Here is a 16,532-nt window from a genome sequence, read left to right on the forward strand (position 1 = left end):
CGGTCGCCAAAAACCTCTGTCCGCCAAATCCCACCTCTCTGCCCAGTGCGAGTGCTGTCCTGTTATGTGGCGCGCAGGGCCGCCTGGCGCCATTTGCAGCGTATGTTTGTGCACTACAGGGAGTGGTCCAAGGGAACTTCCCCTGTCGGCGCAGCGCCTGTCTCACTGGCTGTGCAATGCCATTTGCCAGGCTTCCGTGTCTGACGGTGAGTCTCCCCCGGATGGCATGAGAGCGCACTCTATGAGAGGCGTCTCCTCCTCAGTGGCATTGCACGGTGGGATGACAGCGGACGACATCTGCACGGTGGCCTCCTGGTCGTGCCCATACTCTTTTGTCCGTTTCTACCTGCAGGTGTCTCCCTTTTCTCTCTGACTCACTCAGTACTGAGTCTGCAGTGTGCCCTCTCCCACAGGACGGTGTGGGTGGGCAGCCGCTGCTTACGTAGCCCTGCCTTGTGCGCAGCTGATGTAGTTTCCCGACTTACGTATGGGTCTGCCCTCGGCTTCCCATCCCGCACCATCGGTGCTCGCGTGCACGCTGACACCAATGCCGCGGTCAGCGGGCAACTGGGTGGCTCATTATGTCATTATGTCTCTGGGAAGGTGAGTTGTGCTTGGTGGTACCGTATGGGCCAGTGTGGCGTTGACTCATCCTGCTTCGCCTCTAACCCAATAGCGATAGCCTTAGAGGGCTAAGCCTATACGAAATAGAACAAGGGTTACCTACTGTAACCTGGATTCTATGAGTATAGGTGCAGCCCTCTAAGTTGAAGGCCTCCTTGGTTCTCAGTGCTGAAGAAAAGGTATTTGGGAGCCGAAGGCTGGGTCTCACCGTTGTGTGTGTATATATACACAAGGTGTGGACGTAGGAGAGGCCCACGCTGTTGGTGGGCGTAGACTAAAATTCTCAGTGCCGTGCAGGCGTGCTGAAGGGGTAAACCCAATAGCGATAGCCTCAGAGGGCTGCGCCTGTACTCATAGAATCCTGTTATCTGGCGGACCTGGATCAGCTGTTAGCTGTAAACACACCACAGGATTAACGCTGATGTTGCTATGTGGCCTTTAATGTTTTAAGAACCGGGTCCGTTTGTTTTGCAGAGGAGACTACCTCTGAGGTAATTCGGCTCCCAGTAGAACCTTGTCACGCACTGAAATGGAGCGGACCCAGAACAACTGTCATGAGCTGTTAGCTGTAAACACTAGCAGGACTAAAGTCACGGTACGGCTGTGGTAAAACTATAGCACACCATCACTGCACTGTAATAATGTTATGCTTTATTAACTGTCATATAATTAACAAAATAGATAATGTCAGTCCAGTGACTGTTACCAGACAACCGAATTGCCTGTCATTCTCTGGCGCTGGCAGTAACTCAGGCTGCCAAATGAACTTAAGGCTGAGGAGGACCCATGTGAATGGTGAATGATTAGTTCATTCCTGCTCCACAGTAGCCAAGCTGTCATATGACAAATGAACGATTCAAATCTAGAGTCCCACAGTAATGATTCGTGAGCTGCCTGCTTACCACAGCCTGTAGCCCAGCTGTCAAGTGACAAATGAACGACTCAAACCCAGAGACCCACATCGGAGAGTCGTGAACTAATCAATACTGTTTCCTGTGCTGACGGAGCCCATGCAGCTGCCAAGTGACAAGTGAACGTAAGAGTCCAAGACTATTCACGCATGCATGAAAATGAACAAATTACTCCATCAGACTACTCGTTCCTCCTGTCATTTACAAGATTAGGTCAAATGATTGAAACGTTCTTTGAATGACGCAACACTAATGAAGTCCACTAACACCATAAAAAAACAGGCTCCCAGCACAACACAGACTCCAACATAAATTCCACGTAAGGAAAGGAAACAACAATAAAGGTTTACATGATGAAGCCTGTCAGGCCAAACAAGATTCAGAGGATGTCAGTGAAAACAATGAACTTCACAAGGTTGGTGTCACAGAGAGAGAGTCATGTTAGCTCGCTGGCTAACACCAAGCAATTGCTAACGCTAGCCGGTGCAATATATAATATGTAACCTTATGGCTTTCCACATTACTTTACCAGCTAAAGTGATTCATATTACTATCCTGTGTACCACAAAGGTTTTGCCAAAGTGTTTACTTTAGAATGCAAGAAAGGATGTAACACTACAAAGCAAATTTATGCAAGGCAGGAGCAGCCAGTTACTTTTGCTTTCTAACATTCAATTTAGATTTATTGTTGTTTTATTGATACTCAGGTACACAGCTTCTCCACCGTCTCAGTCGGTCTAACTAACGTGACCCACACAATATACAATAATGCAACATAATGGCACAGAACAACAACACAGTGGAAGAGCCATTCACTGCAGTAAAGTTACATACTGCAGTCTAACTGTTATAAAGTGTGACAACAATGTCATTATAATATTGAGTCCAGCTCACTAACTGTTTTGTTATGATCCACTACATTTAGCTGTGCTCACATTGCTGAGCCTCCAGTGAAAGATATACAAATAGTTATGTTAGTTACTGAAAAGCAGACAGGTGAGCTAACGCTGATGTATCACATCGGCTAAATGCAGTAAATGTAATGTTATCATGTAATGAGCATGGATTACTTGCTGTTAAAATGCTGATAAAAATATTATTTATTATTTAATATTGCAGTGGGAGTTTACCTGAGATTCCAGAATATTGTGTGAAGCTGTCTCCCTGTCTGTCTATATCCGCTTTCACACTGCCTTTTATCCCAAGAGTATTGTGCCAATAACTAGCTCCACTGTATGAGCCAGGAACGTTGAAGTAACAGAGCCGGAACATGGCTGTGTGAAAAGCCACAGCCAGCATGCCGGTGTTTCCACGTTAATTTTGGGATCTCTTTATGAAAGCAGTTGTGTTTTGGATTATGCTCACTCATGAGTTCAAGCAAGCATGCATACAAGCACACACCTGGTTGCAATCTTAAAACCAACACAAAATGAGAATTACATAACATTTTTGGCCTTTCAAAAATATTTACTGACCAATATAGCCACCTTTCTTTTCAATAACTGCCATGAACCTTCCATCAATGGAGTCTGTCAGTTTCTTGATCTGTTCAGATCAACTTTTGCTGAAGCAGCAACCACAGCCTCCCAAATGCTGTTCAAAGAAGTGTATTGTCTTCCCTAACTGTAAAAAGAGACATTTTAAGAGCCTGTAAATAAGATATAGTAAATATAATAAATAAGATATTTGGCTTTGATGCACCCTTACTTGCTGCCACAGACACTTCATAACCAGTATGCACCTTGCGTGAAATGGAATTAAAATATCATCAAAGCGCTTTGAGCTTAAGCTAACGTTACCATCAACGAGCTACGCATAGAGCTAGTACAGCTAATCAGGTTGCAAAATGTATTGTCACATTTTATGTAATGTTTAGTTTTACTTTAAGAATGTTAATTCCACAAGGATATTCTGTTATGAACCACAGAGGGAGTTTATTATATTCTTTAATGACATTAAGAGGCTCTGTAATACACTGTGGACATTCCAGTGTTGCCAGCAGGGGGCAGTGTGACGTTTTGCTTCCCGCATGGACTCTCTTTGCTAGCGGACTTGTTGCTTTCTCAGTATTCTGAGCGGAGCTGCAATGGGATCAAGCAACTGTCGCCTGTCTCACTCTTTCTCCTGTTTTATAGGTTGGTAAAGTTTTAAAACAATGTATAACTACATGTGCATGTTGCTGACATTTAAAGGAAGTGTTACAACGCTGTGTGGAAGGTATTTTGTTCATTTTCATGGTTTTGTAGAGGAAGGGAGAAAACATGTGTCGGGTTAGAGTTAAAATGGTGCCGGCAAAATGCGGGATGCTGAGATTAAAGTAAGACTCAAGCGTGCTTTAGTTCATGGCTCCAGTACATTCCATTTTGGGGTTAAATATCATTTTCTTTGGTGTTCTAGTTGGTGTAATGTGTGTAATGTGTATAGTGTAACATGTATATGTTTGACTTTGTAAGCTCTAAGCTCGGTCATGTGTACCAAACTGTCATAAGTAACAATATGCTAGTTTTCTTTCTGTTTGAAAAAAACAAAACAGTCACGAGTGGAAATGTTAGTTGTCTGCTATTTACCCTGTGAGTAATGTCGGGTAAGTGGATAGTTAAGAACCGGGAACATTCTACAACCCACATCATTGTTTCTTTTCCATAATTGTAAACAAAATGGAAATGTGGACTCAGTTAACAGACAGAATGAGGATTTAGTGATGTAGTAGTATACTGATTGTATTCCTTTTATTGGTGAGTGGAAAAAGGAGAATGTGTGTTTAAAGAAGAATTGTAACAGCAGAGATATTTTGGTTATATTGGTACAGTGAATGTTTGTACTGATAACCATTTTGATACAGAAACGAAATACTGAAAATAAGGGATATTTTGTATATCAGTGAATAAAGTCTTCTGAGCGGAGCTGCAACGGGATCAAGCAACTGTCGCCTGTTCACTTTTTCTCCTGTTTTACAGGAAAACCATATCTGTTTATGGGTTCTCCATCTGAGACCTGTAACACTAGCGGACTGAGGCAAAGCACTATTTTGGAGAGTGCAAGTTATAAACATTGCCGTTGCGGGGGACAATTGTTGCACGCATGCATAGCCTATATGAAACGGAGAAAGCAGTCAAACTGAAACTCCTACTTAAAGCAGTGCTGTCTCATTGGTTTCAATTGATTCAAAAATAATGTAGCAATGGAGTATTTTGTTTGTTATGCACTTTTTGCTGTAGAATTTTTGAAAGCAAGCTTAAGGAAGACTATATTTCATTTACATTCATTGTTTTACCTCAGACTCGTTGCACATCTTTTGATTTGAAATAATCAAATAAATCTAAAGGTCAGGTTAAAAAACTAACTTTCTTTGCATTAATGTGATTTCCAATCAAGATACACTGGCAAGAATTGTTATAATTGCTAATACAAACTTATTATTATTATTATTATTATTATATTATTATTATTATTATATAAATAATAATAATAATAATAACAATTCGAATTTTAATCATATGATAAAATTAATTGCGATTAACTATTCAAATTCAGCGATTAATCGCAATTAAGTAAAAATGTATCGTTTGACAGCCCTGCTTTTATTATGTTGTAGCTAGGTGAAGGCAGTTCCTATGGGAAAGTAGCTCATTAGAGGATTTCTCATCTGACTATCCTTGATAGGCCTTCATGTCAGGACAGTTGATTCCTACTCCCTTCCTCCCTAAGAAAGCTGTGTAATACCCTTAAGAGTATAAAGTCACCTGTTTCTTAGAGTCCCTAGGTAAAAGACTTGAACAAGCAAAAAAGGATAGTGTGGGACATGGGTCAGAAGAGTAAAATAAGCAAAGTTGAGAGATTGTATTTTCCTCACCTATCATACAATACATGCAAAAGAAATGTGGCAAGAAAGAAGAAAAAAAGAGAGATTAAAAGGGGATGTACTGGAGTAAACTGTTGAGTGAGTGGGGAACAGCTCATAAAATTGTTCCACCAGTTGTAAAATATATGACGGTAAAAAGATAAAACATCTATGGGACAATTTGAAAAGTGGGTTGAAATGTGTTTCCTACAAAATGTAAGTTTTAGTTCAAAATATTTAGACCAGCTAAAGACATTGAAGAGAAAGACAAGGAGAGATGCAGAAGAGCATACAGCAGTCACTAATTGGCGGACCGCGGACCATCTCCGGACCCAGCCGCCGTCCTCTCCGGACCTGGACCTACAGCCGATTTATTATTGAGATTTACCATCTCGTGATGGAGCATTTCTACTCACAGACTCACAGACCAATTGCATGTGTTCCAATCGTCTCATGTGATGCTGCTCGGCTAATCAAATCTTTGCACTCCGATAAGCATTGCGAATTGAGTCCGCAAGTGAGAAATGCACAGGCAGAGAGGAGACGAAAAAGAGAAAAGAGATTTCACATGGCTTTTAACCAAGAATGTACAGCTTCTTACATGTACTTTCATCCCACGGGCAATTCAAAACCAGAATATCTCATATATCTCCAATCCTAGCTGACAGGACAAACTAGAGGTCACGTTTTTCACTGAACAAGAGAAAGTGGTGAAGTGGTATACAAGAGGGAATGAAAGAGAAGAGGAGGTATTAAAGCTGTTCAATTGTTAAGATGTGTTGAGTGTTCGTTATAAAATTGGTTACACTTTGTATGTTATTTTCTCTGAAATTAAGCACTTTTTTTAAGATGCACATCTGAAAAAACTAAAAGCAGCCTTTAGTTTACTTAAATTCTGAATTTATTATTAGAGTAGTTATTATTTATTATCCCTCATGTTTGATGTGAAAACTGACAGTAAATATTTTTGAAATATTAGACTATTTGATTTGACAGGCAGTTGTTGACTAAAAACACATGTTGATACAACTATATGTTATAGCACTGAGTGATAATGCAATTTAGTTGTTATGATGTTCCGGACCTTTGCTTCGGGAAATTTTCTCTAACTGGACCTCTTTGAATTTTAATTCAATACCACCAGCATACAGCCTCGTCCAGAAAGAGGGAAAAAAAGAGAGAGATGAAACCTAACATTTAGGGCAGATTGCTATATCAACTACAATTGAGGAAAAGGAAAGATAACAGAAACAGAACATTTGACTAGATAAAATAACGATAAGAAGGAAACTGTTAAAAAGACATCATAAGAACAAACTAACACATTATATCTTCTTTAACTGAGGTACACATATCATGGAATCCATTCCGGCTGATCCATACTGGACTCCACTCCTCCTCCTCTGATATGCTCCAGTCCGAGAACCAGCCCGACTATCCTGAGGTTAAGATAAGATAAAACTTATATAACTTAATCCCCTGTAGGGGAAGTTTCGGTTGACATAGCAGTACAAAGGTATATAAAAGAACAGATGCAGTATTGTAGAAATATAAAAGAACAGATGCAGTATTGTAGAAGCTTCTGCTGAAACATGACACCGTAGCCATAGAGAGATGATGAACTAATCCAACATTAAAGACCTACAGAAGCACTGTTCTGGTCCGGTAATTCAACAAACTGCATTGCCCAGTTATGGAAATGCCAATAATAAAAAGAAAATTTGTTATTTGGAACATTGTTGAAGCAATGCAATTGGAGCAGTTTGGATAGTTTATCAAAGGATGCCACAATGACTGAACAAAGACAGCTGAGGAGCAAACCAGCTCAAACAACACCTCCACTTAGACACCTGCAGGACTTCCACAATATCAACAATATACTTGATTCCAGCTTTACAAGAAAGTAGGCTGGAGAACTGAATGGACACAGTACATGGATGCTATCACTGGATAAATGCTGCCTGTGTGTTGCAGGCCAGTCACAACAACATGTTTGCATGCATGAACAGATCCTGTAGAGCAAGGGTTTTCAAAGTCTGAGACTGTGGGCCTCCCCTCAGACAAAGCTTGGTAAATGGCTAGTTTTACTTGGTAAGTTTTGCTCAATTCCTGTGCCTATGGGATCATGATTATATTATTTCACCCCATAGACACTCAACATTTGAGCCAAAGTAGCGTAACACTGCTGTTTGACATAACGTCTGGCTACACCAAATAGTTTTAAAAAAGGTCTTCCCTAAGGCATTTATTGGTACAGCAAAGAGCAAAAAGTACTGCTCTGGTGAAAAGAACCATTGAACTAGTTCCTGTAGCATCTTTTTATTTATTGTTATTTATTTAACCTTTATTTAAGTTCCTTGAGATTGAAATCTCTTTTCCTAGGGAGACCTGGCTAGGACGGCACACCTGTTACAATTTAAATAGAAATAAAACATTGTCAAAACAAACAAACAAGTATCACACATAAAGGAAAGGGACTAAGCCAGGTCACATGTGGCAGTTACATTTCTCAGTAACATGGCATTGTAACATAGCTTTAAATTTATTAAATGGGACTAGATCATTTAGATGTAGCAAGTTTTGCAAGTCATTCCAACAGCAGGGAGCAAAGTAAGAGAATGCTTTTTTCCCCAGCTTAGTAAAACCCCTTAGAACCTCGTAAGCAAGCCATGTGAAACGGAGCTCAGGCTCAGGAGCTAAGCTATATGCTACTCTGCGTAAGCAGAGGTAGCTTCTACACCCCCGGTGCTGTATGGTGGAGGTTGGAACCTGTGGCCATGTTATTACCAGTTTATAATCATTACCAGCTTACAGTCAAGACACCAGAAAATATTAAAATAACTCACATATCTGTTATTGACATTATACTTATACATTAGACATTATATTTTAAATGCTTTTTAATATATAAATGGTAACATTATTTTGCAGATTATTGTCTGGAATAGGACACTTGCGAGAGAAAGGTACTTTTTATATTTGTCTCAAGATTTTATTGATCGGTTCTAGTAGAGGATATGAATCTCCTGGTGTGTGTTAGCAAATAAAAATAGGCCAACTATATTAAAAATGTAAATAAATAAATAATCATAATCTCTCACTCTCTCTCTCTCCCCCTTTCCACAGGTCGCTGTCCCTTCAGACAGTACATGCCCAGCAAGCCGGCCAAGTATGGTATCAAGTCCTGGGTTGCCTAATCCAGCTACGCCTGGAAGATGCAAGTCTACACCGGGAAGCCACTCCCTGCGGCGGCAGGATGACCCGCTCCCACCTCCGAAAGGAACCATGCAGGGCGTGTGGGTTGTGCTTGACCTGACAAACCTGACTGGCTTCAACAACCTAGACAAGGTAATCGCCACGTACAGCTGCAGGAGGATGACCACCCGCTGGCCCCTGGTCGTATTCCACAACATCCTCGACATGTCCGCGTACAACGCCTTCATGGAATGGGGAGAGATCAACCCCAGGTGGCTGCTTTGCAAGCGCAACAAGTGGCGGGTATTCCTCGAGCAAGGCGCTCGTCAACCCGCTCGTCAAGAGAAGGCGGTGTCTCCCTTGAGCCGAAGCCTCCGGGGTGCTGGTCAGATCCCTCCCCTACTGTCCCACCTGTGCTGACGAGGCGGATTGTGGGACACTTTGACACGGAGGAGGATGCGGCGTGTCTACACAAAGACGGGGCAGCAGGAGAGTTAATTCATTTTGGATTTTGAGGTGCTTCTCTGCCTTCACCATCTTGCAAAGATGTTCTAAACTGTTCAAATAAGTTAGTAGAAACTGGGTTTTTGGATGCTCTATTGATGAAAAGAAAAAGCTGTAGCTATGTAGCTGTACCCAGCTAAGTTACAAGGACCATTTCACAGGCCAGACGTTGTTTCACTGTTTTACTATTAAGAATGTGATGAAAGTTATACATCACAACATGTGCTTTATTTTACGCTAAAGGTAAAATGGTAACAACTTAAGTTTAAACAAAACTAATGTATGTATTAAAGTCAGTAAGATGGTGAAAATGTTGATCACTTTTTATTAAATTAGAGCTACATTTATATTGTTGTATTGTTGTATAAATAATATAAACAAGTAATTTCTGTGTTGCTTTTATTTTTAGTTGTACTAAACACAACACCATGTACTTACACCTGGATTTACTTGCTATAAGCTCCTCCAGAAGCCTCCTAGCTCCTCATCTCCTCAATGTGCATTTAAGGAATTAGTAGATCCTCCATGATTGCGGGGTGGCAGAGGATGCATAAGTTAGCATAATGAAAAGCACACCATGTATGAGAATGTTTGTATTACTTGACCATAAGATACAAAGAGTGAATTATTTGGTCATTATTTGGTAACAAATAAACTTGTTTTTAGTCTAGCTGCACTAATTTTGAGATATCTGTGGGTTCTTTGAAACTAGATATTGTCTTAAAAAACTTGGCTATAATGTTCTGTCGCTGTTTTAAGTCATAATTTCCCCCATTTGATTGTTTTTATGAGCTCAATTTTTGCAGTGAAGGGATTTCCCATCTCCCACAGAAAACACAACTTGTTTGTAGTCCAGCCTTCTCCTTTTGTTCTCTGTGACGTCACAGGGGAACACGCGTCATAATGCTCGCCTAGCGCCTGGTCTGATAAGCCCTCAAAAACACCAGTGGAAAAACACACTGAGCTGCAGCACTCAGTGACAAGACGTCCATTTGCTGCCTCTCCTCTCCCTTCCAAACATTAGCTACCCTCCAGGAACTGCGCATGTGCTAAGATGCATCACTCCATGGCGTTCAACACATAGGGTGAAAAGAGGAGCTGCAGCAAAAATATGGTGTTTTTTGAAAATTAAACCATGTAAACCTGTTCTGGTACAACCCCTAAATAAGATTTTGAACCTGAAAATGAGCATAATATGAACTCTTTAATTTGCTGTTTAGGGCTCCCTGGTCAAGTTAGCAATAATAAATAAGTAACATCTGGTTATACTTTAAAAATAAAAGTACTTGTTAATGTTGTGAACGCAATTTTGAAACCCCAACCACCTCCTTGCTCAGACTATTCTGTTAAATATGCAAAACCTACCTTTAGTGTTTAAAGGTGATGCTCCTGGGCTTCCCCAAGTGCATTGAACGATGATGCTATAGGAAACCCCAGTGTGTTACAAACTGACCCAACGGTCTTGATCAGATGTCAAGGTTAGGAAATAGCATGTTCCATTTTAGGGGTGTCTGAAATCATATTCAAGATTCTTGAATATAAGGCATGAATATAGGAAATATATTGTAATACAATTATAGGTAATTCAAACTATGCGCGAATTTGCGCATTCATGTCAATAATGGTGTGTTCTGGCAACACAGCGTTAATTAGATTAGTAAGTGTAATATTATTACAGTTTTGGAAATACTAATCCCTTACACTACTAGTTACAGGAAAAAGTAATAATAATTATTTACTGAGTAATGTGTTACTGCCCAATACTGCTCATGTGAGCCTTGGATAAGTTATGAAAGGGTTTGAAATTTCGGTAAAGATGTTTATTTACAACAAGCAAATAGGCTAAAAAAGGAAACATTGTCACAGTATAATGAAACAGTAAGTATGGCTAAGATCTCAAAATACATAGTAATGGATTAGGTTAGGCATGAGGTTTTGCTCGTGATGTCTTATATTTCACACATACATTCAATTCCTTTCCATGAGTGCAGTTTGAGCAGCTTGTTTGCACAATATGTTGTACTTTTTGACACCTGATAAACAAAAACCAAATATTTTTTTTCAAACTGGTGTTTTATTCATTGATTATTAACATATTAATTTAGTAATATAGATTTGTAAGGGAACACTTAATCATCATTGTATAACATCACCATCCATGCATCCATCCATCATCAATCGCTTATCCTGCATACAGGGTTGCGGGGGGCCGGAGCCAATCCCAGCTTACATCGTTTAAAAGGCGGGGTACACCCTGGACAGGTCGCCAGTCCATCGCAGTAGTATAACATCAAATCAATTAAATTTCAGGGATATCAATCTGTTAGGAAGCGTAAGTGATTTTGAATCAATGTTGCCTATTTTGGTGCAAATGAAATTGACAACAGATACACTGGAGAAACAACAGCAAAACAACAGGACAATGGGGGAACTTGTTATGGTAGGTGGAGTGGTTGTGGTAAGAGAAGTTGTTGTGGTAGGTGGAGTTGTGGTCTGGGAAGTTGTAGATGTTGAAAGGGGAGCTGTTATAGGGAGAGATGAGAGATGTTGTGGTAAGTGAAGTTGTTGTGGTAGGTGGAGTTGTTGTAGGGAGAGTTGTTGTGGTAGGTGGAATACTTGTGGTTGTGGTAGGGGGGATGTTGTAGTTGTAGGGAGAGTTGTGGTTGTTGTAGGGGGAGTTGTTGTATGAGGTCTTAGGGTTGTCGTAGTAGTGGGAATTGTTGTGGTTGTTGTTAGGGGAGTAGTGGTAGTGCTAGGTATTGTTGTGGTTGGAGCTAAATTAATTAATTAATTCAAACCTTTATTTAACCAGGATAAAAAAACTCCTTGAGATTAAAAATCTCTTTTACGAGAGTGTCCTGGCAAGTGGCAGCAGCACGGTTACAAATAGATACAGAGACACTTACAGGTAAATACATAGACACACTTTCACTCATCATATTCAAACAACGTCATCATAAAAAAACCTGGGTCCTAAATCAATTTAAAAACAGTGACAGACAGACTGTCCTTTTAAAAACCTTTAAAAGAATAAAGTGAGACCAACTCCTTCAACTGTAGTTGATTCCATGCAGATGGTGCTGCATAATTAAAAGCCTTTTTGCCAAAGTCAGTGCGGGCTTTAGGGACAGTCAATAAAAACTGATCCGGTCCCTGCAGGCCTCGGGAGGATGTAAGTGTTCAAATAAGGAGGAAGAAGTCCTAATACTGCCTTATAAATAAAAATATGCCAGTGCATCCAACGCTGAATTAAGAAGGAGAACCACCCGACCAGAGAATACAGCAAACAGTGATGAGTGAGAGATTTTAAGTTTGTGATGAATCTCAAGGCTCCATGAAACACAGTCTCCAAAGCATGAAGACACTGGGAGGTTGAATACATGTATAAAATATCACCATAGTCCAAGACAGACAAGAATTTTTTTTGCTTCAAAAGATAAACAGGACTTGATTCTAAAAAAAAAAAAAAAAACCTAACTTCAATTTCAGTTTTTTAACCAAATCTTGGACATGCAATGTAAAAGACAGTGATTGGTCAATGGTAATGCCCAAGTATTTGTAATGTGACACTTATTTGATTTCTATACCAGAAAGAATACAAATGGTTGGGACATTGTTTTTAGTTGATTTTAAAGTAGTCAGATTATGTTGTGATTGCTTGACCTAATGTGGACTCAGAACAATAGAGAACAGTGTCATCAGCATAGTAATGATAGTTTGTATTTTTTATGTTATTGCAGAGGTTGTTTGTATAAGTGATAAAAAGAAGAAGCCCAAGGATTGAGCCGTGAGGCACCCCTTTTGAAATATTCAGGGAGGGGGCCGTCTACTTGCACACATTGTGTTCTCCCTGATGGGTAACTGCTCAACCATCCCACTGCTTGTTCTGATAGTCAAATGGAGGTGAGTCTTTGAAGAAGTATTTTATGGTCCACTGTGGCAAAAGCTTTTGACAAATCAATAAACATAGCTGCATAGCGCTGTATATTGTCTAAGATTTTGACCAGGCCATTAACAACTTTTGAAACAGCTGTTATTGTACTATGTTGTTTCCTGAAATTGGATTGAGATTCATTCAGAATATTGTTATTAATTAGTCTTTTAATTGCATGCTGATGAGTGATTCCATTAATTTAGCTAATACTGACAATTTAGAAATAGGCCTATAGTTATTTATGTTTGCAGGATCACCACCTTTGTGAAGGGGGAGAACATTGGCAGATTTCCAGATGACTGGTACTTGATTCATGGCTAAAGAAAAGTTAATTAAATATGTAACTGGATCAGCTATCAAATCTGCAGCTATTTTTAGAAAATATGATTCCAATTTGTCTGAACCGGATGATTTGTTTGGATCTACATCTTTCAAGACCTTCCTTACTTCTGGTACGGTTAGTGTCTTGAAATGAAATGGTTGAGCTGACAATGACTGATCAATAGGACATACAGTGGGAGAGCTGGAAATTGGATTATGTAGTGTTTCATAAAGGGAGCTAGCAGCAATGAAGTGATTATTAAAACTATTGAGAATTTTGTCAATGATTTTTTTGTCATCAACAACAATACAAGATGGTACTTCTGTATCTGTTTTTGCTTCAGTTAATAATTTGATTGTTTTCCAGAACTTGAGAAAAAAAAAATGTCTTAAATTTTTGGATGTTTCAGAAAGGAAATAGGCAGATTTGGCATTACGGATTTTTACAGTGCTTAAATTACGTAAACGCCGAAATTTCAACCAGTCAGACTCGAGCTTTGATCTTCTAGCTTAAGCTCAGGCTTGATTTCGCTCAAAAAAAACTCCCTCAGAGAAGAAAGAGTGCTACTGTCAGCTGAGGGGGGTCTATAACAACCAACTGTGATGTGAAGACAATTCAAATTGTCTGCTTATTGACTTTGAGACAATTAAATTCACAAGAAATTAATTTTTCACATATATTGCAACACCTCCACCCTTTTTAGGTCAGTCTGTTCTGCATAAGTTGTACCCACCTACAGTCACATCCTTATCAGAAATAGATTTGCTGAGCCAAGTTTCACTTAAACCAAAAACATCCGCATTGGTTCAAAGTGCCCAGATACGAACCATATCTATTTTTCCAACCAGACTACGAACATTCAAATGACAAAAACCCAGACATATTTGACAGATTTGGGTGGACATTCCCAGAAATTAATAGCAGCAATATTATATTATATATATAATAATATTATATTAAGTTGCACTTCTGATGTGCCAGAGGTGAAGAGCAAAGGCTGGGGTTGAATGACCACAGCCAGCTGATGGCTTGTTTCGCTCCTCCCCCGGAGTAAACATCCGGAAATGAGAGCAACATGTTTCCATGGCAATGACGGGAGATTCCACTAGAGGCACACAGCGCTATCAAGTACAGCACAGCAACTTTACTTCATTTTAATCCAAGGATTTTAATCAATGTCCATTAAAAACTAAGGATCCTCTTTTTCGAGTAGATTGACTGCACCACCAGCTCCGCCCCCTCCGCAGCATTCTGTGAAGCTGAATAAAATAATTACCGCGGATAAACAATGCGTTCCAAAGTTGCATCCAACCCAGAGAAGGTGAAACCACAATGCTTATTTCAGGATGGTACTATCCCTGGACCAACCAAGACCACAACTGGAGTCAGATTTCCATTCTTCCACCGCAAAGCTGTCCGTCTTCACAGTAGTACAAAGATAGATGTAAGTTTATATCAAAGTTGTTTGGCTCTGCGCCAATCCAGGAAAGGGATCACATAATGCAGATAAAGTGAGTAGAAAAGTAAATCCAGGTATGCACACAGCAACGGCATTCAAAATAATATTTATTAAATGCACTGCATGCTTGCATTTTTTTGGAATTGTGGTAGGAGGAGGTATAGCAGTTGGAGTTGTAGGGGGGATTGTGGTGGTAGGGGGAATTGTGGTAGGAGGAGGTGTAGCAGCTGGAGTTGTAGGGGGAGTTGTGGTGGTAGGTGGAGGGGACTTTTTTTAGGGTGAGTTGTAGTTCTAGGGGAATTCTGGTTCTGGTAGGTGGATTTCTTGTTTATGGGGAATACTTGCTGTAGGCAGACTTCTTGTATGGGGAGTTCTTGTATGGGGAGTTCTTCTAGGTTCAGTTGTTTTAGTATTTGGAGTTGTTGTAGGTAGAGTTGTGGTGTGTGGAGCTGTTGTAGTTGTAGGTGTTGTCGGTGGAGTTGTAGTTGTAGGAGGAGTTGTTGTAGGGAGAATTGTTGTTGTAGGGGGAGTTGTTGTGGTAGGGAGACTTGTTGTGGTAGGTGGAGTTGTTGTAGGGGTAGTCGTTGTGGTTGGGTGAGTTGTTGAAGGGAAAGTTGTTGTTGTAGGGGGAGTTGTTGTGGTGGGTGGATTGGTTGTTGAAGGTGGAGTGGTTGTTGAAGGGGGAGTTGTTGGAGGGAGATTTGTTGTTGTAGAGGGAGTTGTAGTTGTAAGGGGAGTTGATGTAGGTAGAGTTATTGTTGTAGAGGGAGTTGTTGTAGGCAGAGTTGTCGTAGGGGGAGTTCTCGTAGGTGAAGTTATTTCAGGGAGAGTTGTTGTGGTAGGTGGAGTTGTTGGAGGAAGAGTTGTGGTAGGGGAAGTTTTTGTAGGGAGAGGTGTTGTGGTAGGTGGAGTTGTTGTAGGGGGAGTTGTTGTAAGTGAAGTTATTTCAGGGAGAGTTGTTGATGAAGGGGGAATTGTGGTAGGGAGAGTTGTTGTAGGTAGATTTGTTGTAGGCAGAGTTGTTGCAGAGGGAGTTGTCGTAGGTGAAGTTATTTTAGGGAGAGTTGTTGTGGTAGGTGGAGTTGTTGGAGGAAGAGTTGTGGTAAGGGAAGTTGTTGTAGGGAGATTTGTTGTTGTAGAGGGAGTTGTAGGGAGATTTGTTGTTGTAGGGTGAGGTTTTGGGGTAGGTGGAGTTGTTGGAGGAAGAGTTGTTGAAGGGGGAGTTGTTGGAGGGAGATTTGTTGTTGTAGAGGGAGTTGTAGGGAGAGGTGTTGTGGTAGGTGGAGTTGTTGTAGGGGGAGTTGTTGTAGGTGAAGTTATTTCAGGGAGAGTTGTTGATGAAGGGGGAGTTGTGGTAGGGAGAGTTGTTGAAGGGGGAGTTGTTGGAGAGAGATTTGTTGTTGTAGAGGGAGTTGTAGTAGTAAGGGGGGTTGATGTAGGTAGAGTTATTGTTATAGAGGGAGTTGTTGTAGGCAGAGTTGTCGTAGGTGAAGTTATTTCAGGTAGAGTTGTTGTGGTAGGTGGAGTTGTTGTAGGGAGATTTGTTGTTGTAGAGGGAGTTGTAGGGAGATTTGTTGTAGGGAGAGGTGTTGTGGTAGGTGGAGTTGTTGTAGGGGGAGTTGTTGTAGGTGAAGTTATTTCAGGGAGAGTTGTTGATGAAGGGGGAATTGTGGTAGGGAGAGTTGTTGTAGAGAGAGGTGTCGTAGGTGAAGTTATTTCAGGGAGAGTTGTTGATGAAGGGG

General features: G+C 40.5%; 1 protein-coding gene across 1 annotated transcript; it reads right to left on the bottom strand.

Moving 5' to 3' along the window:
- Positions 1–11,152: 11,152 nt before the first annotated feature.
- Positions 11,153–15,372, bottom strand: LOC119905096 (hepatitis A virus cellular receptor 1-like; the record flags this gene model as incomplete). The annotated part of the gene is made up of 2 exons (XM_038721822.1): positions 11,153–11,859; positions 15,085–15,372. Coding segments are annotated over 2 exons (777 nt in total), but the record flags the coding sequence as incomplete, so codon positions are not given.
- Between the last annotated feature and the right edge of the window lie 1,160 nt (positions 15,373–16,532).

Source organism: Micropterus salmoides, unplaced genomic scaffold (assembly GCF_014851395.1).
Source record: "Micropterus salmoides isolate LMB-PRFRI ecotype aquatic unplaced genomic scaffold, ASM1485139v1 Ms_hic_scaffold_16, whole genome shotgun sequence".
NCBI classification, from domain to species: domain Eukaryota; kingdom Metazoa; phylum Chordata; class Actinopteri; order Centrarchiformes; family Centrarchidae; genus Micropterus; species Micropterus salmoides.